We start from the raw sequence: 26,556 nt of genomic DNA, 5'->3' as shown, positions 1-26,556 counted from the left end.
TTAACATTCTAACATTGTGAGTTTTAAAATTAATTTACTTTTTCTGTTGTTTCATACATCATCAAATTTGGCAAATTTCTGTATTCACTTTGCTATATAATGACCCTTCAAAATCAAAAAAGTCAGTGGATTTTACAGTAAATTTGCTATTTGCATTTCTGATAAATTTTCACCTAAGCTCCTAAGTGTTTATCTCTTTTGTAAAACAATCAGATTCTTTCCTGTCTTTTCTTTAAGAGAAAAATTGTTTCATGGCTAACAATAGCAGAAAATACAAACCTTCTTTGTACGTTGATGCCTCTGTACAATATGTGTTACATAAGAGCATTACAAATGGTTCATAGGCACTTGGTCAATCTAAGGGATGGGGAGTCGTAATTAGTGACCTCAACCAGCTAGGGAAATATCTTAATTATCCCTTTCCAGCATGAATTTTGTAAACCCTAAGGCACTATACATATATATATACATATATATACTCCCATTATGATGGGAGAAGGGACTGCCTTCTGGGGTTAGTCCCTGTATTCATTCAACTCAGCAAACCATTGATGTTTGAGGGGGGTCATGTTGGGTATACAAAGATGAAAAATGGCACAGTTCCTACCCTCAGGTGCTTACAATTTAATAGGGGGGCTAAGACATGTAAACATTATCTATTATATGAAGGAGAATGAGAAAAATCCAGAGTAAGATCAGAGATGCAGGAGAGGGTGGAGAAGGAATGATTTCCTCTAGATAGGGGGACCAACAAAGACCTCCCAGACGAGATGACGTCTGAGGTAATGTCTGACATCATTATGTACATGTAGTAATAAAAGTTTCAGAACTATATAGAATTATGGGCATGGTAACACACACATACCCCTATGCAGGAACCTAGAAATAATCTAGCCCACCCAACCCTCTCCCATTTTACAAGTAAAGAAACTGAAAAACAGAGGAGGGGAGATAGCTAAAGATAGACAAAGCATTTATTAAGCACTTACTATGGTCAGTCTCTGTCTTAAACTCTGGGGACACAAATATAAGCATGTAAATCAATCAAGCTGCTCAAAGAGCTTATGTCTTAATAGGGGAAGATAATACATAAAGAGGTACTAGAAAGGGTGAAAGGAAGGGCGAGTGAACAGAAAGTGGTGTGGAGAACTAGACCCCAGAAAAATAAGGTGAAAACTGACCTATAGTGGGGAGGGGATCCCAGGGTGGAGTCTGAGATGAAAGAAGGGTAAGTGAGAAGGTCAGGAGAAGGTAGAGGTGGTGATCCAGTAGAGAAAGCATAGATTTAAAGCCAGAAAAGATCTTGGAATTTATCAAGAACAGACCCTTCACTTTACTAGATAAGGAAACTGAGTCACAGTAAGGTATAATGATTTGCCCAGTGCCATAGCTAGTAAGTTTCTGAGGCAGATTTTGAATCCAAGTCTTCCTGACTCCAAGGCCTGAGCTCTATCCACTACCACACTATGTTGCTTAAAGTAGCAGAAGTTACCAAAATCAAAACTAAAAGGAAAACCAGTCACGACCATCATGCCATTCAAAAGCAGCTGGCTGCTAGGAGAAAACAGCAGCCACGCTGGTAGCATCCCTACTGAATAGCAACCGTAGAGGTTGCTGTTACCCAGCATGGGCACGCCCCTCAGGACCCACTCTGGCCCACATCACATGACCTCTTGAGGCTGTGTACTAAATAATTCTCTGATTCTGATTCTGCTGAGAGAACACCTTAGCAGCTCAGCCAACCCTTCTGAGCCCTGGTGTGTCCTGCTGAAGGGAGCAGGTGCCTCTGTCCGAGGGCTTTCTCAGACTGTGACCTCCCTAGAGGGAGGAGAGAGCTCTGTTTTCTGGGGAAGCAGAGCTGCCTGCCTGGGGGTTTACTAGACTGGGCCCTAAAGGAATCAGCCAATAGATCAAAATGAGGCTTGGATATGGGGCAGGTGAGGAGAAGGAAGAGTGTAGGGTACAGAACGGAGACAAGATATCCCCAGTTCTTCAAGAGACGGTGCATTGTTTTAGTTCACAGCTAAACATTCTGTCTTCTGAAGCTGTGTCGGACTGCCCAGAGCAAAGGCAGACTTAGGACTGTTTTCTGGGTGGTGATATCTGTACCTCTAATTGGACTCTTGGGGCCCTCACTGTCCAATGTCTCTGAGTACCATAATTGTTCTTTGGCTGCTATCCATAGGGTATCATCACCACGGTGCCCTCTCGCAGGGCCCGTCTTTTCTTCAGGCCTTGCAGGGGCAACATCCACACCCTCTAAGGGATGGTCAGTCCTGTTTCCCAGTTACTGCACCTGACTTGTCACTTCTGCCCTGCTCGACTTCCCACTACATTCAGCTGATTTTGCCCCGGGCACAAGAATTCCTAGTTATGACTCTGGCATGGGAATCATGTCAGGGAGAGGATAGGGAGAAATTTAGGCAAAGGGATTCCCATGTTCATGGTGATCATGTCCTCTGAACCAAAAATGAAGGAAAATCGTTCGACAACTTCTACCAGAGTTTCCTCCAATCAATCAAGCGTTTTATTAAGCATCTACAGTGTACCTGGCACTGGGAATCTCCAATGCCTCTTCATGGTGTAGAGCAGACCCTGGGTTCTCAAGACTATACCGGTAGGGCACAAGCTCTGGTAGATTGCACTAAGCTGGAAAGTCTCCGAGTACATTCCCAGACACAGATCGCCTGTCTATCATCTGAGGACTACTCTATCTAAGTTCAGAGAGGTTCATTCCCAGAAGGTTGGCTACCAGTTGATGTCTTTTTTCATGAGTCTCTCAAATCAAACAACCCCCAAGACAGTGGTTTCCGAACTATATAGCAACACCTCCTTTTTAAACAAAAAAATTACTAGTCAACCCCAAAAAACTTTTAGAAAAATAAAACCTTGTAATTAAATTTAAGCATTAAAATTTTAAGTGATAACCATAATCATTCTTTAGTTATTTCCATTTTTCAAAAAGTGATAGAATTTTTTTAAAAAAAAAAGCCTTATTGTAGCATTCTTACCAAAATGAAGGACATTAAGAAACATAATACAAATTATGGTACTTTTAACTTCCATACAAATATTGGTTGACTTCAAGTTTACACACTTCATATTCAAATACAGCAATCAGCATGATACAGCTCACTGACACTGTCAACTGTAGATAATTTTCCAAATTAGGTTCGCTTTTGTTGACCCGATTAAACCCTTTGTTAATTGAAAAGGGCATATGCACTTATACAGGACATCTTTCCTAGTGGTAGAAAAGATACTCCCACCAGCAAACTTACAGTTGGTCTCTGTAGAACAAAAGGCAATTATCAATTAGGGGCAACTATGCGGTACAGTGAATAGAGTGCCAAGGCTGGAGCTCAAATCTGGCCTTAGACATTTACTAGCTATGTGAACCTGGACAAGTCACTTCACCTCAGTTTGCCTCAGTTTCTTTATCTCTAAAATAGGGATGATAATATCATCTAACTCCCAGGGTTGCCATGAGGATCAAATGAGATAGTCATTGTAAAGCATTTAGCATAGTACCTGCACATAGTAAGCTCTATATGAATATTAGCTATTATTATTCTCTGGTCTTGAAATACCTAGCCTTCTGATTAAGGCAGCATTGCATAGCAGAATGAACATAGGACTTGGGAGTAAGTCAGAGAGGACTAGTCACTGAACCACTCACTCTGTGGACCTCAAAGAGAAAGACCAATTTTACTCTTGATTTCTTCTTCCTCTTTTCTGAGTGTATGGGAACTCTGAAAACTCCTTTGGACTCCCCATAGTAGGGAGAGGATTTTATTCTCCTTTCCCATCCCTCACAGCTATGGTAGATACTCAAATATGGCAATGAACACACAGGCTACCTAGCTAAGCTTGAGCCTGAAGGACTTTGGACTCCTGTTTGCCTCTTCTGTTTTACATTTCCTTCCCTGAGCACAGGTGACCAAACAGTGATCCTGAGATGGACAGTTCTAATCTTGAAGGCAACACCATAAATATGAGAAGTCAGGCACTCCTGAGTCCTTCACCTCCTGAATCCTGGCTGGTAGAGGGAGGTTTTTGACACTATCCCCTGACAACAGCTACTACAAGTATGAGCCCAAGCTATGGCCTGGCCTGCCAGAAGACATAGATCTTGAGGGAGATGTTCCAACCACATAGAGCTGAGGCGAAGAGGAAATGACTATTCAGCAGTCCCATAAAATGTTTCATATTTTGATATTTTAAATAGTGATATTTTGAGAGAATATAATGAGACTTGTGGAGTTATCGTATGATGTTATAAGTCTTTGTTAATGTGTCCTTTTTAGTCTTTTATGTTTTAAATATTTCTTTTGTTATTTCCTTTTGGGGGACCACAGATATGAGGCAAACCTAAGCTTTAATTGATTTTCCTTTGGCTCCAAAGTAGGGAGGGAAAGAGACAGAGGGTGAGGGAAAACAGCCTCATCCCTCCCTTTCAGAGGTCAAGCTTCCCCAGGACCGAACCCAGTCTGCCTGAGCTAGAGCTTGAGGTGGGGGTTCCTTAGTGGGAGAAGCCAGGTACCTCGTAGCTCCCTGAGCCCTGCACTGGTCTAGTGTTACATGAAGTTTAGTTAAGACTTAATTCCTGCCCTTCTGCAGTTTTAATGGAGCTGATAGTCTAGTAGCCTTTATATGGTTTTCACTAGGGGATTAGCTTTTGAGTCCAAAGACATGGATTCAAATTCCACCTTTGACGCTTACTCTCCGTGTGAATTTGGGTAAATCATTGAACCTTCTTAACTGAACTATCCTCCATGATTCTGATCTCTGAAATTTTCCTCTTCATTATAACATCTTGTCTTTCCTTCTCTCCCTCTGCCTCATTCCTCCCAAATCTATCCTTCACTTTCATTGCAATCTCTAGGTAGAGCAGGCCATCTTGTCTCAATTCTTACTCAGCCCTTAGTCACTAAATGAGCATTGCCTCAGACAAATTGAGACCTGAGAATGACCTTCATTTAGAAAGGCCAACATCACCCACTGTAACCTCGACCTTTGCCAGTAGTCTTGGCTTTTGTCTTGCCACTGGACTCTGTTGATTCTGGAGGACAGAGTGAGGCTGATGACTTTGTATGGCTCTGCCTCACTTAAATCTAATTTACGCTCAAGTCGAGACATCACCCTCGTGATGTCATTGGTCATCTTCGGGAATGAAGGAGGAGCAACAGCAATCCCCAGACCCTCCATTCCTCTTTGTCATTTCAGTCCATCACCCAGCTCGGGTCTCATTCTTCCCTTCACAGTTCAGACACTGTAGTTGACCAATTCAAGTATACCCTGTCCTCATTATTGCTCGTGCCTTTCCAAACCCAAATTTTGAGTTGACACAACTATTTGCCCTCTCCAACGCTACTTGGTGCTGCAGAATCCCAATGGGGAAATGTACTTAACTGTATGTTCTGGGTCCACAACAAATTTATATTCTTTCATCTCAACTGGGCCCTCACTGATACACAATTCTTTCATTCTTCCCACAATAACTATCATATTCCCCACAGCAACTGTTTCAAATCTTCTCTCTCTCCCTCTTAGCATAAGTCCTTACCTCTGGCTTTACCAGGAAAATAGGCCATTTGGCATGGGCTTCCTCTTCTCCACACCTCAAAACCCCTCTACACCTTCCCCCACTATCTCTTTCTTTTCTCCAGTCGCTTACAAAATGGTGGCCAAAGAGGCAGTGGAAAAAAAACACTGTCTGGGGAGTCAGCAGAGCTAAATTCAAATCCTACCTCAAGCTCCCTATCTCTATCAGCATGGATACTTCATTTAAGGTCCTTTAAGGTCATTTAAAGTGTCAGTTTCCTAACCTATAAAGTGAAAAGGTTGGAACAGATAGCCTCTAAGCTTCCTTCCAGATCTCTGATCCTTCTTCTTGACAGTTGTGTTCTTAATACCATCCCATATACCTCTTCCAAGAGCTCAGCCCTTTAATTATTCTCTTCTCTCTCTAATCTTTTATTTCTCCTTATCCACTGGCTTCTTCCTGGCTCTCTACACACATGACCGTGTCTCCCTAGGCCTTAAGAAACCTTTGCTAAAAAGCTGCCATCCCCGTGATACTGTCGTCCTATATCTCTTCCTTTTTTGTAGTCAAACTTCTGGGAAAAAAACCACTTACGCCATTGCTTCTACTTCCTTCCCTCCCACTCTTTTCTCAGCTCTTACAGTCTGGCTCCTGGTCCCATCACTCAAATAAAATCCATCTCTTCAAGGTTAACAGACATCTCAGGGGCCAAATCCAATGGTCTTTTCCTCAGCCCTCATCCTCCTGGATCTCTAAGCATTGTTTGATACTGTTGAATGCCATCTTTATTCTTTGTACTTTTCTGGGCCTCTGTGACTCTGTTCTACCCTAGTTCCTGTTCTACTCATCTGATTGCTCCTCCTCAGAATTCTTTGTCAGATCATCCTTCTTCTCCCCCCATTAGGTGTGGGTGTCCCTCAAGGCTCTCCTAGGCCTGCTTCCCTTTGTCTCTACAATCTCTCTTGGTGAGCTCATCAACTCCTACAGGCTTAGTTATCATTTCTAGGCAAATAATAAAAAAAAAATAATAGCTAACATTTATAGAGCACTTACTATGTGCCAGGCACTATGCCAAGTGCTTTATAATTGTTATCTCGAATCCTCACCACAACCCTGGGAGGTAGGTGCTATTGTTATTCCCATTTTATAGATTAGGAAACTGAGAGCAGACTGAGATTGCCCAAGGTCACACAGCTAGTAAGTGTCTGAGGCCAGATTTGAACTCAGGTCTTCTTAACACCAGGCCCACCTATATATCCGGCCCTAATCTCTCTCTGGAACCTATATCACCTTTTGGATATCTCTAATTGGCTGTCTCCTAGACATCTCGGACTTAACATGTCCAAAATAGAACTTAATGGAAATAATAATAGATAATAAATGGAACATAAACCCACTCTTCTTCAAACTTCTTTGTTTCTGTTGGTGGCACCACCAGTTTTGTAACTTTGAATCATCCTTGACTCTTCCTTCTATCTTATGGAATCAGTGGTTAAGTCTCATAAATTCTACCTCCATAACATCATCTTAAAGAGCAATCTAGATCTAGCTGTTATTTTGAATAATAATTACATTTATAACAATAATATAATATTTAATACACTAAGTCATCATCTCTTACATCTGTCTCTTTCTCTATTCACACAGTCTTTCTCTTTGCTCAGGCCCTCTCATTTGAACTTTCACAATAAGCATCCTAAGCCATCTCCCTACTTCTAGCCTCTTTTCTCTCCATTCCAGCCTCCACATAGCTACCAAAATATTCTCAAGGATCAGGCCTGAACATGTTATTCCTCTATACAAATATCTTCAGGGGTTTCCTATTGTTACTAGAATAAACTACATGTTGGCATTTAAAACCCTTCACAATCTGGCTCCCACTTACCTTTCCAGATATTTCCTATTATCCCCCTTCACATACTTTCCTTTCAAATCAAATTGTGCCACCAGCTGTTGCCTATAAAAACTCTCCATTTCTCATCTTTACTCCTTTATGTAGACTGTTTCTCTCCTCACTTCCACCTCTCCCAGTACTTAGCTTCCTTCAAGGCACAGCTTAGGGACCTCCTCCTTACAAGATTTTTCTTGACCCTCCAACTGTTAATATTCACCCCCTCCTCCAATCATCCTGTATTGATCTGCTTATGTATATATACATTTTATATATTATTCCCCCCCCAAGCCCTAAAGTAGAATGTAAAACCCTTGAGGCCAGGGATTATTTCTTTTTTGTCTCTGTATCCACAGATAATTTAAAAATGTTTGTTGCATTGTTATGAATTAAATATTCAAGGACAGAGAATTATCCAGTTTGTCTGGAACATGGAGTAAACGGGAGAGGAGTAGTATGAGATGAAACTCAAAGGGTAAGAAAGGCCTTGAATGCTAGGAAAAGAAATGTAAATTGCACTTGATAGGTAATAGAATGCGGCTGAAGACTTTGGAGCAAATGAAATGAAAAGAGGTGAGCCCTTGCAATGCTGGTGGCACTGGGTATCTGGGAGTGGTAGCTCTATGGACCTCTCCCCCCTGCTTGCCCTCCATAGCTAGGACAAGACCACCTCCTTCCTGCTCCCTGGTACTGGGACAGGCCTCCTGGAGCCCTTGAGAGGAGTTTGGCACTGCCAACCTGTACTAGGTGCTGGCCTTGCAATCTACCCAGGCTATGTCTGGGACAGTTCCAAGTCTTAAGGGAAGTCTATTTTATTCTGAGTGACAAAGAGAAATGGACTGTGTATCACAATAGAAGGAACTGTGGATAAAGAGTCCAATATGCTTCACCAGAACAAGGACTGGTTGTCCTATTGAAGGCTGCTCTTTAAAAAGGTCACCTTGGAAGAGATACACATAGGTTCTAAAGAACAGTTGACTGCTATTAAACACACTGACATGGATTTCAAGAGAGATACAGACCAAATCAAGGAGTTTGCTTTGTATGTGGAATAGATGGCTGAAGCCAGAATAATGGACACCATCCAACAGGTCATCAATTCTGGGGAAGTTCTACCCTACAAAGAAGAAGTTCTTAACATTGGGGGTGGGTGTGTCATGGACCCCTTTGGCAATCTGATGAAGCCTATGGACCCCCTCTCTGAATCTTGTTTTTAAATGTATAAAATAAAACACACAGGATCACAAAGGAAACCAAATATATAGAAATGTGGTTATTAAAGTTGTTTTTAAAGTTTATAGACCCCCTGTTAAAAATCTCTGCTCTTAAGTCTCTCTCAAAGAGTCAAAGCAAAAGACAGAGATAAATGCAAGAAGAAGCCAAAGAAATGGAAAGGGTGAGAAGTGAGCTAAGCCTTGGTGGTGGCCCAGATGACCCAAAATCACTAATTCCAAGTGCACAAAAGGATCAAGGAAAAAAGAAATGAGTGATTTTTTTCTGGCTTAGATGGAAGCAAAGTATTGTAACTTAAAAAAAATAGAGAAAGAAAATCAGCTATCAAGAAAGGAAAGAAATAATAGAATACAGTAGATGCTGGTCCTTTCATTTAATTGATAGTGACCTGGTACATATCTGGATAAAAGAGGTAAAACCTTTTTAGGAAGAGGAAAGTGGTCTCTTCTGGCCCAAAAGGGACTAGATCAATGACTGATTAGTGAATAAATAATTTAGAAATTGCTGCAGCCCATCTTCTGAATAAATTATTCAGAAAAAACTCCAGGGAGTTATTTATTGTTTCTATGAAATCTCCCTACTGGAAGGTTTTCAGAGAATATATATTTCCATGAGTCTTATGCAAAGGGAACTTTATTGGAATTATTTAGACTTCGTGGTCCACTTGCCTTCAGGGTGCTGTTCCAGCACTCAGGGAAGACCAGAAACTTCCATGAGGACTCACTTGACAGGTAACAATGCTGTTAATTAGGAAACTACTCACACCAGTGAAAGGAAAGGAAATTCTCAAAGCAGGTAGTTAACAGCTTTGTTCTAAGAACTTCACTTTGTTTTCATTTATTTATAGCAAACAAGATTTTCTTTCTTTTTTTGCTCTTTAATTGGTTTTCTTTTTACACTATTTGGTGTTTGCAAGTATTTCAAGGATGTTTATGGAGAGTTTATATATATATGTTTATATATAGATAGATATAGATATAGATTTTATTAATCAGGAATCTGTTTATTAAGAAGCTTCATCAGACCTGGCCTACACATGCGCAGAGACATCTGCATACACACATACATTCATACTTATACAATTAGGTTACCACACTTAAACAGGGAGCCCAAATCTTGAAAAGTCACAGAGAACATTCAGCAATTTATGTTTTGTATATGTGGAAATTCTAGACATAAATAAATAAACAAAACAAAAACATTAGATTTCTTTATATATATAAAAAAAAAGTCCTAATAGCCCCTTTATATCATTAATTCCTCAGAGTTCTAAAAGCCTCCAGTGTGGGGAGGTCCTTAGATATTCTTACTGTCTTCGAGGAGGCAGCTAGAAGGCATTATGGATAGACTACTTTACTTGGAGTCAGGAAGGCCAGAGTTTAAATCCTGCCTCAGACACATTTTAGCTGTGTAACTCAGAACAAATCACTTAATCTCTCTGAACAAGAATGACAATGATATGTACATATCACTTTAAAGTTTGCAGAGTACTTTAAAAATACTATCTCATTTGACCCTCACAAGAAGTATGGGAGGTAGGTACTATTATTAGCACCAATTTACAGATGAGGAAACTGAGGCAAACAGAGGTTAAATAACTTGCCCATGGTCACATGGTATCACATATCGCAGTTAGTAAGTATCTGAAGTTAGATTTGAACTCAGATCTTCCTGACTCCAGATATAGTGTTCTATCCACTAAGTCTCTGAGTCTGTTTCCTCAGCTATAAAAGGAGATAATAATAGCACCTATCTCACAAGGTTGTAAGGATCACATGAAATTATGTAACACACACATATATAACACATATACACATACATATATGTAGCAGCTAGGTGGCTCATTGGATAGAGTGAGTTTAAACATAGCCTTCACTCCAATCTATTCTGCATTCAGTGAGAATGCAGGTCTTATCTAAAAAGCAGGTCTTACCACTGGGGCTACTAGGTGACCCAGTAGATAGAGTATCAGGCTTGGAGTCGGGAAGTCTCATCTTCCTGATTTCAAATCCACCTCAGATACTTACTAGCTGTGTGACCCTGGGCAAGTCACTTAACAATGTTTGCCTCAGTTTCCTCATCTGTACAATAAGTTGGAGAAGGAAATGGCAAAACTCTAGTATCTTTGCCAAGAAAACCCCGAAAAGGATCATGAAGAGTCAGACACGACTGAAATAACTCAACAACAACAAAAACATACTTACAAACTTTAAAGTACAATGTAAAAGTTGGCTATGATTATTATTTGATATTACTCAGTGGTTAAGGTGGTATGACCTTTTAGCTATTAGACTGTGAACTCCTTGAGAGCAAGGACTATCTTTTGCCTCTCTTTTATCCCCAGAGATTAGCACAGTGCCTAGCACACAGTAGATGCTTAATAAATGTTTATTAACTGACTTTCGTATTTCTAAAATTCAAAAATGGGTGATTTGTATGGCCACTATACCTTAGAACAGGTATTCTTAGCTTTTGGTCCACAGTCTACAGATAGATTTCAAGGTGTCTGTGGACTTAGACAGGGGAGGAGGAGGGTTAGAGGGATTGCATCTTTATTTTCATTAATTTCTAACTGAAATTCAGCATTTTCTTCAATTATTTAAAAGCATTATTCTGAAGGACCCACATGTACAAAAATATTTATAGCAGCTCTTTTTGTGGTGGCAAAGAATTGGAAATTGAGAGAATTCCCATCAGCTGGGGAATGGCTGAACAAGTTGTGGTATATGAATGTAATGGAATATTTTTGTGCTATAAGAAATGATGAACAGGCAGACTTCAGAAAAACCTGGAAAGACTTGCATGGTCTGATGCTGAGTGAAGTGAGCAGAACCAGGAGAACGTTGTACCCAGTAACAGCAACGTTGTGCAATGACTAATATTGATAGACTTAACCCTTCTCAGCAATACAAGGATCTAAGACATCTCCAAAGGCCTCCTTACAGAAAATGCTATCCACATCCAAAGAAAGAACTATGGAGTTTGAATGCAGATCGAAGCATACTATTTGCTATTTTTTTCTTCTGTTGTGTTTTGTTTCCTTTTTCTAGTGGTTCCTCCTATTGGTTCTAATTGTTACAATAGCACTAATGTGAAAATATGTTTAATAGGAATGTATATGTATAGTCTATATCAGATTATGCACCATCTTGAGGAGGGAAGTGGGGAGGGGAGGGGAGAAAAGTTTAAAACTCGAAAGCTTATGGAAGTGATTGTTGATAAATCAAAATTAATTAATTTAAAACATTTTTAAAAAGAAAAAAATAAAAACGTTACTCCAAAGAGGCCTATGGACTTCATTAGACTGCCAAAGTGGTCTATAACATACAAAAAAAAATATTGAGAACAGAGCCCTGCCTTAATAGATTGTAATTATAAGTGACTTTGGCCAGAAGCATTCATCACCTGGAAGTTATTCCTCTGCTTATGAGCATCTGGGGGCTGGTCTTCAGATGACAGACACAGGAAAGGGCCTTTCTAGCTGAGTAGCTGTTACTAAAGCTTGAGCTCAACTTTTGAGAGGCTAGTCACCTCCCCACAGCTAAGTAGCATCGGAGGAAGTTTGATTCACTATGCAATTACTAATATACCATTCGTTTAATTCTTGCCCACCATACTCCTTTCCCTTATAAAAGCTTTGAAAGCTAAACTCAGTATCATGCTTTATTAATTCTGAATTTTTCTTTGTTCTTATAGCCTCTCTAGGGCTCGGTTCCACAGCAGAAACTGAAGGTGCCCTCCTGAGGAACTTATTCCAAGGGTACCAGAAATGGGTCCGCCCCGTACTGAATGCCAATGACACCATAAAAGTGTATTTCGGATTAAAAATATCTCAGCTAGTGGATGTGGTAAGTAACCCTCATTGGGAAGCCCCAAAATAGATTAATTAACCTGGATGTTTGACTAAGAGCTAAAAATAAGCTGTGAGAGAAAGGCTCCCTGGAATTCTTGACGGGAAAAAGTGAGAAGCCTTGTGGAAGTAAGATTGAGACGGGTGACCACGGCTGAAAGCTGTTGTTTGAGCATGGGAGATGACATTGGAAATTTCCCAATGAAAAAAACTCTCTACTTAGACTCTGAGGACCCAGGTTCAAACCGGCTCTGTCCCTTATTGCTTGTGTGGCTGTGGCCAAGTCACCTAAGTTCTCTGGGCCCACTCGGCTATAAAATGTGATCTTCACTCATCTACAACGTGATCTGTAAGATCCCTTCCAGCTCTAAGTATACGACTTAGGACTAACTTGCACCAAATTCCCTGAAGGAATTGAAGAAGGAGGCAGGGAATAGAAGAGAGTAACTGAACACTGGAATTGACCTGGTGATTGCTATTCTTCCCAGTGTGTCATTAATTCTGCTGTGTTCAGTTCAAACCCCATCACAACACAGCTTCTTTTTTTCCCTGGTTTTGCTAAGGATGAGCCCAAAATGAAGGGTAAAACAGAGAAAGAGATATTTTTATTTTTCCTGTTTTAGGGCAGATGATACTGAGAGTACTAGCTGTTACGAGGGCCCCAACTTGGCTAGGGTTATTGTTCTAGAAAGTAAGAGTTACTAATGAACCCCCAAGCCCTATTAGCTCATCTTCAAGAGACTCTTAATTAAGACACTCATCTCACTAGATGAACACATTAACCTAAACCTTTTTTTTTTTTTGGTGAGGCAGTCGGGGTTAAGTGATTTGCCCAGGGTCATACAGCTAGTAAGTGTCAAGTGTCTGAGGCTGGATTTGAACTCAGGTCCTCCTGACTCTAGGGCCAGAGCTCTATCCACCCGTGCCACCTAACTGCCCCTATCTTTACTTTTCTCTATAACTACGAGGACCATATTTTCTGAACTCCAAATTGGGATACAAGGTCTAACAAAGGATATTCCTTTTGTAAAAATCTTGTTAAAAGCACACTTCCTTTCCTTGAACTTGATGTTAACTCTGGGATGTATGCTTATTGTGGATTTCTGTAACAAATGCCTGTAGAGATTTGGTAATCTGTCCACACACTAATTCCTCACCTCTGTTGTAATGATAACTCTAGGAAAACTGATGATCCTTAATTTCACAAATGCTTAAAGTCTCCTTACTTAGTTTCCCCAAATCTCAGATTCATCCTTGTACCATCTTGCATGAGTATCTCCTGACTGACTGCCTACTAGCCTAAGGCCACCGTATTTCTTTACTTCAAAGTCCTGAATTGCTGAATCTCAGAATTGGAAGGAACCTTAAATATCATCAAGTACAATCTTTATGTGAGCAAAAATCTGCTCCATGACTTCCCTGACAAGAGCTCATTCATCTTTGGCTTGAAGACCTCTGTCGAGGAAGAACTAAGATCCATTCCACTTTTGGACAGATCTCATTGTCAAAATTTTTCCTTTTGTGGTTGTTCAGTTGTTTTAGTCTTGTCCAGCTCTTCCTGACCCCATTTGGGATTTTCTTGGCAAAGGTACTGGAGTGGTTGGCTATTTCGTTCTCCAGCTCATTTTACAGATGAGGAAACTGAGGCAAACAGGGTTAAGTGACTTGCCCAGGGTCACAGAGCTAGTAAGTTTCTGAGGTCAGATCTGAACTCAGGTCTTCCTGGCTAGGCACTCTATTCACTACTCCACCTAGCTGCCCCTTATATTGAGCCTAAATTCACCTGTTTGCCCAAATCTTCCATACATTGCTCCCAGTTCTGCCTTCTGGAGCAAAGCAAAACAAGTCTAACACATGAAAATTCTTCAATTACTTAAGGATAGTTATTACGTCTTCCCCTTAATTCTTTTACTCTCTAGACTAAACAGCCCTGATTTCTTCAGCTAATCCGTGCATAGTGTGGTGTCCAAGCCCTTCAAAATCCTGGTTGTCTCCTCTGGAATGCTCCATTTAGCTGTACCTGTTCTTCCTAATGCCTGCAAAAACATGCTTTCCCTTTACTCCATCCATCCTGATTCTTGAGTCAACCAAGTAGCTATCTCCTAATTGGTACCAGTAAAGACAGAGGCAACTTTACTTTGTAAGAGTTGTTTGGTCTAGTAATCACTGGTCCATTTCAGTGAGTAATGACCTTTCTGCACCATCTCAAACTCAAGCACCTTATCAATTGGCAAATTACTAAGAATGAATGAAATGATTATTTCTGTGGAGTTCTCTAAACACTTCTAAAGATGTCATTTAAATAGAAGGTGAGGAGCAGTTAGGTGGTTCAATGGGTGGAGCACTGGCACTGGAGTAAGGAGGACCTGAGTTCAAATCTAGCCTCAGACTTGACACTTACTACCTGTGTGACCCTGGGCAAGTCACTTAACCCCATTGCCTAGCAAAAAAATAAAATAAAATAAAAATAAATAGAAGGTGATCTTTAGACAAATAATAACCTCATGGAATGTTCTTTGTTTCAATTGACATGTTCTTTCTCTTGTCATTTCCCTAGGATGAAAAGAATCAGCTGATGACAACAAATGTATGGCTTAAACAGGTAACCTAAAAATGAAAAGGTAACAAATATAGAAAGTCCATTTCATGGAAGAATTTATAAATACAGATATTTTTTAAGATAAAGAAAGAAATGCTCCTAAGGAGACTTGAAGCCATCTGGTTTAAGTACTTGCCTCACTCCTCAAATCTAAACACTCTCCTAATTCATTTCAATACAATTCAATAAGCATTTATTAAGTGCCCACAGTGTATAGGTGCTAGGTGCTGTGGGGAGAGGGGAGTTATTCAACATTGAGATAGGACACAGTCCTACCCTCATGGAATTTGTGGATATAAACACAACACAGACAACAATGATATAAATATTACATGATAAATGCATTATGCTGGTGCAAAACAAAGGGTATTACAGGAGAGAGAAGGAGATCAGGAAAACTTCCTGTAGGAGGTAGCATTGGAATTGGGTTTTAAATGATGTGTAGGACTTCAACCAGAGAAGAGATGACATAGCATCTCACAGCTAGGGTGGAGAATAGTCAGGATCTAAATATAGTGGAGGCTCCCTGAAAAGCAAAGGACTACGCTCATATGTTTGAAGTTCAATTCAATTTCATGGTTTACCCAATAATGAATGCATAGCTAGGGATAGGGTCTAGATCTGTGATTTTGCTAACTTAGGGAACTGAAGAGTATGGAAACTTCCTCTTCCAATGCAAGGTGGCAGCTTCTCTACAAGTTATAAATCATCTTAGACTTCATATGTATAATGGGAATCATATTCTTGCTTTCTCAATGAGTGGGGAAGAGGGTGAAAGGAAGGAGAGAATTTGGAACTGAAAATAAAAAAAAATTTTAAAGAGAAAAAAATAAGCTATATATAGTCTTAGACAGTTGCCCAGATCATTGTGAAGTTAAGTGGCTTGCCCAGGATCACACAAATATGTGTCAGAAGCAGAGTTGGACTTAAGCCTTCCTGGCTTCCAGGTTGGCTTTCTATCCACTACACCCTGCAGTCTCTCTATCCTCCTATGGCACTTCTCTGAATAACTAACAAGCCATAAAATGTTTTTAAAATTAAAAATAAATTCAAATATTTGAAATTAACATAAATTATTTCAAAATTTAAAAAACCTATCTGCTGATTCTCACCCTCCCCAACTCCTGCCACCAGTTTCCCTTTCTCCTCTATCTCTCTTTCTTTAATTAGAGTACCTACAAACGTATTTTTAGGGAAAAAATACTTAGGCATTAAATTAATTTTATTCCACATGTGTAATGTCTATCATTTAAATCTAATGAAATAAATGAGTTATTCTGGCCTTATAATGCTCAATTATTTCCACTGACAGGCTACAGAGTGGCATGTATACTGTAGCATGCAAGATTTATAGTCAAAAGATGTGGGTTTGGATCTTAGATCTGCCACTCACTAGCTGTGTGATATTGGACAAACCTCTTTAACTCTCTGAACAGTATTGTTCTCATATGAAAAATAAGCAGGTTGACTAGTTGATCTCCAAGATCCCTTCTAGCTCTGAATCCTATAATCAATCAGGTGGTTGACCTGCTACCGAATGATACTTCTGTTAGTCAACGATATAGCTGGAGAGACTGTTGTTCTCTCTTTCCATTTTTTTCACGTTGTCTTTCTAGGATTACTGACCCAGATGAAATATACTCTGTGATATTTAGAAAAAAATCTGCCTATATAATTTCTATCAATGATTTTTGAAAGATTGTGGAGAACTGGAGATATAACCACAGAGGGGAGAAAGGAAAATATTGTCCTCAATCTCCAAAAATGGAAGAGAACAGAGTCTGAAATTCTGGGCCAAGCGAGCTTGACTTTGACTTGTGGGAAAATTCTAGAACATATTATTAAAGGGAAAGTTAGTGAATCTCTGAAAAAGGAAACTGTGATTACGAAGAGCCGGTATGACTTCACTAAGAACAGGTTATTCCCAGCTAACCTTATTTTTTACTTTGACAGGGCTACTAAACTGGCAGATTAGGAGAACATTGTAGATATATTTTAATTGGGTTTTACAAAGAATTTGACAGAGACTCTTACGCTTTTCTTATGAACAAGACAGAGAGATGTAGACTAAATAATAGTATGCTTAGAGGTCTTTGGAATTGGTTGAATGGCTGGACCCAAAGAGAAATTATTAAAAGAACTGTGACAGCTTGGAATGAAATCTCCAGTAGAGGAATCTGTGCTTGACATCATGGTGCTGGGCACACCATGCTGTTTAACATTTTTACCAATGACTTGGATAAAATTATGGATGGAATGCTTGTCAGATTTTCAGATGACAAAGCTTAGAGGAATAGCTAAAAAAAATCAGCATTAAAAAAAGATCATGGCTGGCTAGAACATTTGAACAAAATCTAAGATTAAAGAAAGTAGGAATAAATGTAAAATCTTATTCTTGGACCCAAAAAATCATTTTTGCAAGTACATGATGGGGGAGGCATGGCTAGATGTAAGTTCTGAAAAAGACCTGCAGGTTTTAGTCAATGGAAAGTTTGATGTAAGCTAATCAGTGATATGGCAGCCAAGAAATTTAACACAGTTTCAGGCTGCATTAAGAAAGGTACAGAGTGGGGCAGCTAGGTGGCGCAGTGGATAGAGTACTGGCCCTGGAGTCAGGAGGACCTGAGTTCAAATGTGATCTCAGACCAGATGCTGTGTGACCCTGGGCAAGTCACTTAACTCCAATTGCCTTTAAAAAAAAAGAAAGAAAAAAAGAAAGGTATAGAGAGGTCATCATCCTACTGTCCTCTGCCTTGGGCAGAGCATTGTGGAGCATTGTGTTCAGTTCTGAGTGGCACATTTTAAGATGAATACTGATAAGCTGAGGAATGCCCAGAAGATGACAACCATGATATCAAAGAGCCTCCAATCCATGTTTATTTTGAGGATAGGTTGAAAGAACTAGGGATCTTTAGCCTGGAAGAAAGAAAACTTAGAGGGAACATAATAACTGTCTTCATGTTTTTGAAAAACGGTCCTATAGAAGAGAGACAAAACCTTTTCCTGGATCCATGTATGGGAGTTACAAAGACAGAAATTTAGAATCGAGTCAAGAGAAACTTCCCAAGAGTTAAAGCTTTCCTAAGTGGAATGGACTGTTTTCAGTTGCAAGTAGTCCAGTGGGCACTGGAAAAACATATAATGGGCATAAATAGTCAGTGGCATATTCAATAAATCCCTCTCATTGGAAGTCTTCAAGCAAAGGCTGGAAGAGAGTTTATCAGGTATACTATGGAAGAAATTCCTGTATAGTTACAGGTTACATTATATGAACCCTGAGGTCCTTTCCTACTCAGAGATTCTATGATTAGTAAAAAGTTCTTGCATACATCCCTGGCAAGAAGTACAAAGACTTAATAGTCAAGGATTGATTGTATATTATTTTACTTACAACCAAAGTTGTCCCACAAAGGGTTGGTAACGTGTGCCTGTGTGAATATGATTTAAATCAGAGGTCCCTCATCTGCAAAATTCCTAAAAGCACAGAACCAGATTATAATGTAATTGGGAAGCACTTAACAAAATAGATAAAACTACAATAAAACGCAGGTAACATTACATTTTAAAATGTAAGTCAATACACAGCCAGCAGGGATTCTTATGTACAGATCAGTGGCCTCGCATTTCTCTTTGAGTTTGATACCACTGATTTAAATGGCCCAATCCTATCCTTCACAGATCTTATCCCAGTCTTCAACTATCATATGTTAGGTCCCAAGGTAGTATATTTAAGATTCAGTGGAAAAAATAATTCAGCGAAAGATGCTTACTGTCTCAGCTATACAATTGATGTACAATTCAAAGAGCTAGTCTACCATATACACGAATCTTGTATGGACACTAGAAGTGGAAAGTGAACTGGGGTCAGAATTAAATAGGAGAAAGCTGGCAGGCTGGATTGTTTGAGAAACTGCCCTACGCTTTTAATGATCCCAGAAACAGAGACTCATCTTTTTAGTATTGGTATTCATCCAATGATAATATTGACTATAAATCATGAAATACCACATTCTCTGAAGAATTAAAATGGCAGGTCACCCAAAGGGCACTGAGAAAACAGATGGTGGGCATATAAGTAGGCCATAGCATTTCTACTCAGTCAATCAACAAGCATTTATTAAGTACCAATTATGTTCCAGACACTATTTACAGGTACCTGAATAAATAAATGTAATAAAAGTAAAATATATATAAAGTAAGTATAATGACGACTAAGCTGTAGGAGGTATATACTTCCATTATTCCTCCAGGGCCAAGCAGTACAATTCTAATCCTTCTTACAACCATTTAAATATCTAGAGATAATAATCGTGTCCTACCTTCATCTTCCTCCTTTGCCTAAGAAGAGGCCTAATAATGAATGTTATTTCACCCGTGCCCGGTCACCACTGATGATATTTCTATGGGGAAAGCTCATTCTAAATGTTATTTTCCCATGGCAGCAGCAGTGGAGAAGAATTCACAGAATACTGGACGTGGGAGTTATTATATAGATCTGACTAATGTAAGAGAGATGGGGGTGCAGTGGGTAGAGCGCTGAGCCTGGAGTCAGGAAGATCTGAGTTCAAATCAAGCCTCAGATACTTACTAACTGTGTGACCCTTGGCAAGTCACTTAACCACTGTTTGCCTCAGTTTCCTCATATGAAAAATAGGGATAATAATAACACCTACCTCCATGGTTATTGTGAGGATCAAATGAGATAATAATTGTAATGCTCAGCCCTTCTCTGTGTCAATTCCCAGTGAAGACACTTATTATGTGACTTTGGCTGAGTCACTTGCTTCCTCTGGGTTTCAGTTTCCTGAGGAATTAACGAATCACATCAGAATGTTTACCTCAAATAGGGAAGTGAGTCACTTGGAGTCTCTGAGCCTCCATTCCTTCATGTCCTAAATGAGGGATTTGCAATCAATTATTTCTAAGGTCTCTTCCCAGTGCTAACATTCTATGAATAGGAATTTCCCCCAGGGACCCAAGACCCAGAATACAAACTCCGGGTGAGATTGTGTGGTTCTGTGACTTTTGTTGTCCAACACTTAGTGACCCCATTTGGGGTTTTCTTGGTAGAGATACTGGGGTGGTTTGCCATTTCCTTCTCCTGCTCATTTGACAGATGGGGAAACTGAGACAAACAGGGTTAAAAGACCTGCCCAGAGCCACACAGCTACTAAGTATCTGAGGCCAGATTTGAATTCAGGAAGATGAGTCTTCCTGATCCCAAACTCAGTGCTGTATCTGCTGTTCCACCTAGCCGCCTCTGATTGTGTGACTACATTGCTATTAAAAATTAAATGCAACACCAAAGCTGATTTTCCTCCTGAAACTCATGACTTCCTTCATTCCAATCCACTCTCCATTTTTTCATTCTTTTGATTTTGTTTTACTGATTCTTGATGTCTCATAGAGTCATTGGCTTCCAAATGCCCAATTCTAATTTTTAATGGATTGTTTTCTTCAGTTAGCTTTTGTACCTCCTTTTCCATTTGACCCATTGCACTTTTGAGGGGGTTGTTTTCTTCAGTGTACCTTTTTTCCATTTTTTAAAATGAATTGTTCTACAATCCCAAAGGTTTGCTCTTCTCATCAAGGCCTCCCATATCTTATTCTCCTTCCTTGCTATTGTCCTGATATATATTTAGACATTCTTCCCTCATCCCACCAAAGAAGGCCTAGCAATTATTCAAAGCAGATTTCTATGAGGAGCTATTTTTATTTGTATTGATTTTACTTTGCATATAATTTTTCCTCTTTCCTTTGCACTCTACAGAGTAATCAAAACCCATGAACCATAAATATATTATTAATAGTGACTCACTGAGCCAGCATGAGAAACTACTTAATGCCCTGGGCCCCCAACTTCTACACCCTCCACTCCAAGGTTAAAAGGACCTTAGTACAAGCAAACTATTAGAAGCAAAGGAGAAATCGAGCCCACTTTTCCTTCAGTGACATAGATCTGGCCCCTTTGCCAGGAACTATAGAACATATCAAAGAACTATAGATTATATCAAATTGAGGTCAAGCTCTTCCTTTTATAAATGGAATACGTATGTAGACTAGCCCTTCTCATAGATTTAGAGCTGGAAATCACCCTGAAGGCCATCTAATCCGAGTGCCCTTCATTTTACTCAGCAGTTCATTTTATTTTACCCGTGCTTATCACAGTGCCTGGCACATAGTAGCCACTTAATAAAGGATTATTGATTGATTTACAGATGAGGAAACTGAGGCCCAAAGGGGTTAAATAAAAACAAAACCCAGACCTGAATTATTTTTTGTTGTTTAGTCCTTTTCAGTCATGCCTAACTCTTTGTGAAGTAATTTAAAAAGAGGTTTATTAAGTCGTCCATTAAATGGGAGAGCTGAAAAAAAATTCCCTTTGAGAATCTGTAAGTTACCCATTATATAGGATTCAAATAAAGGCACAAGGAAACAGTAGCTGATGGGCCAGCAGCACAGAGGCTGTTTCCAGATAAGACATGTGGCTTGCTTGAGATGTATAGAGGGAGGAAACTCCTTATCTTAATCTTCTGGTCTGACTAGGTTTCTGGTCAGCACAACGTAGGTTCTGACCTAAGCATTAAATAAATCTAGTCTCTAAGGAACAGGTCTGATTGTTTAGCCATGCAGAGCTAGGTTCAAACAATAAAATAGTTTTCCCACATAATTCAAACAATGTCATACAGATTTTGTTGTTGTTCAGTCATTTCAGCCATGCCCAACTCTTCTTGAACCTCTTTGGGGTTTTCTTGGCCAACATTCTGGAGTGGTTTCCATTTCCTTCTCCAACTCATTTTACAAATGAGGGAAACAAGGTTAAGTGACTTGCCCAAGGTAACAGCTAATAAGTGTCTGAGGTCAGATTTGAATTCAGGAAGGTGAGTCTTTCTGACTCCAGGCCCAGTGCCCTATCTGTAATAAGTGGTATCATCACTCAAAACAGTTTGAGACTCAAACTAAGTTATTGTTTTTACTTTGAGTCTGATGCCCTTTCCACTACTCCAAGCTACCACTCAAGAAACTATCTTATGAACAACCTCTAGGAAAGCTGCCTTAGAGAGTTTTTATTTCAAGGAGACAAGGGTCAGCCAGAATAAAAAATTCATCTTCTGAGACACCAAATTTACAGTTCAGTAGGTAACAGTAATTGCAGATGGTACTAAGTGTATGACTCTTCTGTCCCTGTGAAAGTTTTCATAGATTTATCAGCAGGCAGGAGCTAAAAATGCAGAATGGAGAAGGGTCCACCAAGGTAAATGAATGTGCTCTAAGCACTATGCCAGTAACTCCTCAGATGCCTACAGCTTCCCAAACATTACCACCACAAGCTGTAACCACAGTGATGATGATGAATGATAATAGCCTATGGTTGTAGAATATATCACTTCTACATGGAACATCTCGTGTGTCTTATAGCAATTGAGTTAATTGGGGCGGGTATTATTATTATTGTTGTTGTTATTATTTAAAGAGGCAGGGCTGGAGGAGGTAGAAAAGAAGTAGTTGTTGATCAGAGGACCAAGTGGCTTGTGGTTTTAAAGATAGCTCCAGTCTGTGTGCGTGTGTGTGTGTGTGTGTGTGTGTGTGTGTGTGTGTGTGTGTGTAGGCCTTTATTCATGTCCTCATTGTCAATGTCTTTACAAGGGGGCAGCTAGGTAGTGTAGTAGATAGAGCTCTGGGCTTGAAGTCAGGAAGACTTGACTCGGACACTTACTAGCTGTGTAACCCTGGGCAAGTCACTTGACCCCCTGTTCACCTCACTTCCCTCATATGTAAAATAAGGACAATTATAGCACCTACCTCCCAGGATTATTGTGAAGATCAAATGAGATAATAATTGTAATGCTCAGCCCTTCTCTGTTTTAGTTCCCAGTGAAGACACTTAACTATGTGACTTTGACTGAGTCACTTGACTCCTCTAGGTTTCAGTTTCAATTCCTAGCACATAGTAAGCACTATATAAATGTTAGCTATTATGATGATGATGATGATGATGATGATGATCATGATTATTAACATGTATTCTAAGAAGATAATTAGACTTGTTCTTATTCTGAGGCCACCTGTTGGCAGCAAATAATCACAGGGAGGTAGTAGGATCCTTAGGCTGGTGTTCCTATAGTGGACCTTATGACATAGCAGTAGACTTAGTGTGTTAATGCGAGGGCTTTGCACAGTGCCTGGCACATAGTAGGAGCTTAATAAATGTTCATTGATTGATTGAAGGGAAGCAAGAAAGACGGTTGAAACATTACCTTGGCACGTAAACACAACTCTATGGAGTCTGATTACCTGTGACCTTCCCTGTGTTTATGTTGCTTTGTGGTGTGTGTGTGTGTCTTCATGTACCTATTGATAAGGTAAACTGCTTAGGGGTCTTTGGCCCATAATACGTGGTAGGCTTGGGAATTAAGGCTGTGTCACAAGGTCACAGACAGCTGCATCCTTGTAGCCCTTCCTTAGTCTTTCAGAATGTCTGGCAGAAGTCACAGAATGCTTGCATTCAGTGATCACAGCACCCTGACAATTCTCTCTTGGCAGAAGAGGAAACTGAAGCCAAGGAACCTAGCCTAGGGTCCCACAACTAATAAGTGAGGTCCACACTGGGCCAGAAAGTAAAGCCAGTTCTGAAGTTGTTGAGCAAAACAAAGATGCTGAAGGAGCAGACAGACACAGGACTAGAATCACCGGGTATCTGGCGGGTCTGCTTGTTTTCATCTCCTTGGCTGTTACTTTTTCCACAAACTCCATCTGACTGCCAATGCTGGGAATCCCATTCCTTGTTCTTGCTTCGTCAGCGTTTCTCCCCATCAGCATAACCCTCAGTGACTGAGGTCCAGACAGCCGTGGTGTATCTGGGGCTTTGGATCCTGCTCTGCAGCAACAGAAAGTAACAAGTCTCAGGGCCAATAAACCAGAATAATAAGAAAGAACCAGGGAAAACATAAGAATCTGGAAATCATTTTCTTTCCCCAGATCTAATCCCGTTAAAGCTGGGAAGCTGGGCTACTTGTCATCACAGGCACATGGCCATATCATCCATCCTCTCGGTCTCAGCCAAGGACCTTGTACATTATGGCAAAGCCTATGTGCCCTAAGGTCTCTGTGTTGGAATTTTCAAGCTATCCCTGAGGAATCTGTGAAACCTCAGTACCACTGTAACTGAGACTTTCTTTGGTCACTTATCACCTTGTCCCATCTAAAGAAAATAAAGTTGGTTAGCTGTTTGTCAAGCTCGGTATTTCAGGTCAGGGTTTTTTCTCCAATAGCTAATTTTTTTTGAAAATCAACTAAGAGTACAAAGAATATTTAATTCAACAAACATTTATTAGGGTTTATTGTTGGAGGTGGCTCTAACACCAGTATTCTCTTCGTTCAGGTTTGACGTTGGGATGAAATTAGGCACTCATGCATCACTGAGCAGTGATAGAGAGATTTCTTTGCTCAGGCACAAGTCTAGGCGATAAGGATACGGTGGTATTTTGCTTCACTGGGTGCACTCGAGCACACACCACTTTTCTACATATGAAAATGCATTTGGTCATCAGGATAGGTTATGGTGAAGGACGTGGTGATAATCATCGTGTGGTCTTCCTCCAAATCAGGGTTGCCTTGACTACACATGAGTGGGACTTTTTATGTACTTAGGTGACCTGGAAGCTGTGTCAAGGGAAACAGGCACCAATTAAAGCTCAAAGATAGCTTTGTCGCCTTTTAGAGAAAACTATTGCAGGAAAGAGGAAACCCTGTTCCTACTACACTTATTATATTCCCAGAGCTGGGGCTGATACAAGTTTACAAGGCGTAGTCCCTGCCCTCACATGGAGCTTATAATCTAATAGGAAAATAAAATATATATTAGATATTAGATAACTGTAATATGTAATTTAGGATAGTATAGTATAATGTGTGCGCAGCTAGATGGCACCATAGTGCATAGAGCTCTGGGCTTGGAATCAGAAAGACACATCTTCCTGAGTTCAAATCTGGCCTCAGACACTTACTAGCTGTTTGACCCCCGGAGAAGTCACTTAGCCCTGTTGGCCCCAGTTTTCTCATCTTAGAAAGAGCTGGAGAAGGAAATGTCAAACCACTCTAGTATCTTTGCCAAGAAAACCCCAAATGGAGTCATGAAGAGTTAGACTGAAACAACTGAACACACACGAAGTATAATATGATATGATATAAAAATATATAATGGAGGAAATGTGCCATAATGGAAAGATATTTGATTCGGAGTTATGCCACGTCTGATGTTTACTGGCTAGGTGACCATGGACAAAATCACACAACTAATAAGGGAGACCTCTCTGAGACAGTTCCTTCATCTGTAAAATGGAGGTAATGATATCCAAAGTGCCTACCTTAAGATAGGTGAAGTGCCACATAAATATCAACTGTTATTACTAAGGAGGAACAAAACAAGGTAGAGCCATTCAGTCCGGACATCTGCCTCTAAGATCGCTGGATCATCGTAGCTCTCGAACTGGAAGTGACCTTTCAAAAGGCACCTGCTCCAACCCCGTCTTGTTACAGATGAGGAAATTGTGGCCCAGGGAGGCTCTACGAATTGTCCAAGGTGGGATTTAAACCCAAGCCCTCTGACTTTTAGAACAAACCATAAAGTTTAGAGGTTTGCTTTTTTTCAGCGTATTGGATTAGATTCCCTTCTGTTTTCAGCCGCTACCACCTTGACACGTCTCTTGACTTCTCCCTTTGGCTCTGTCCCTTCTCCTTGCCTCGTTCACCATTTGTGATTCTTATCCACACTGAAACTGAGAGCTGATCTATCCCATCTGAGGATGGAATCATGGGTTGAGGCCCAAAGGCTGTTTGGCAGATACCTTAAAATTAAAGCATAGTAAAATTAATTTCATTTTGAGAATTTCACAATGCACCTTCCCTCAGATAACCTGGGTTACCCTACTAGATAACAAGGCTTGGGAATTAATGAGAGAGTTCATTGTAGAGGGGAGAAGGGAGACAGAATCATTAGTTCTGGCATCAGGAGATGGATCTGAATCCTAGCTCCATTACTTACTATCTGTATGACCTTAGGTAAATAATTTCTAGTCTCCAGGCCCATATTTGGTTCTCAGTTTCCTCATTTGAAAAATGAGTGTTGGACCAGCTGATGTCTAAAGTCTCATCTGTCTCTAAAGTATTGGTCTTGTGACTCTGAATTACATATTTAATCCTCACCCACATTTGATTTAACTTTTAAACTGAATAATTTTAAAGGTTAGTTTATTTACAGGGAGAAAAATCCAATTTAGTAGGGTTTAAGTGGAATATTGTTTCAGATCATCATAATCTAACCAGGCAAAGGTTATTTTATGCAAATGTGCAAGGAAGGAAAACGAAGGAGGAGATTCTATAATATATATTTGGAATCAAGGCTTCTTTTTTTCTTGTGGATTAACTTTAATATTTGG

At 39.9% G+C, this 26,556-nt stretch overlaps 1 protein-coding gene across 1 annotated transcript in view; it reads left to right on the top strand.

Moving 5' to 3' along the window:
• The first annotated feature begins 770 nt into the window (after positions 1-770).
• Positions 771-26,556, top strand: part of CHRNB3 (cholinergic receptor nicotinic beta 3 subunit) — a 37,790-nt gene continuing 12,004 nt past the window's right edge. Inside the window, exons 1-4 of the mRNA XM_027865258.1 lie at positions 771-782; positions 2,215-2,269; positions 12,366-12,517; positions 15,077-15,121. Coding sequence (XP_027721059.1) covers positions 771-782; positions 2,215-2,269; positions 12,366-12,517; positions 15,077-15,121 — 264 coding nt within the window. The remainder of the gene's footprint in view (positions 783-2,214; positions 2,270-12,365; positions 12,518-15,076; positions 15,122-26,556) is intronic.

The sequence above is a fragment of the Vombatus ursinus genome, unplaced genomic scaffold (assembly GCF_900497805.2).
Source record: "Vombatus ursinus unplaced genomic scaffold, bare-nosed wombat genome assembly UNPS02014778.1, whole genome shotgun sequence".
Taxonomy (NCBI): domain Eukaryota; kingdom Metazoa; phylum Chordata; class Mammalia; order Diprotodontia; family Vombatidae; genus Vombatus; species Vombatus ursinus.
Note: the sequence above shows the minus strand (reverse complement) of the source record. Positions and strands in the feature narration are given on the sequence as shown.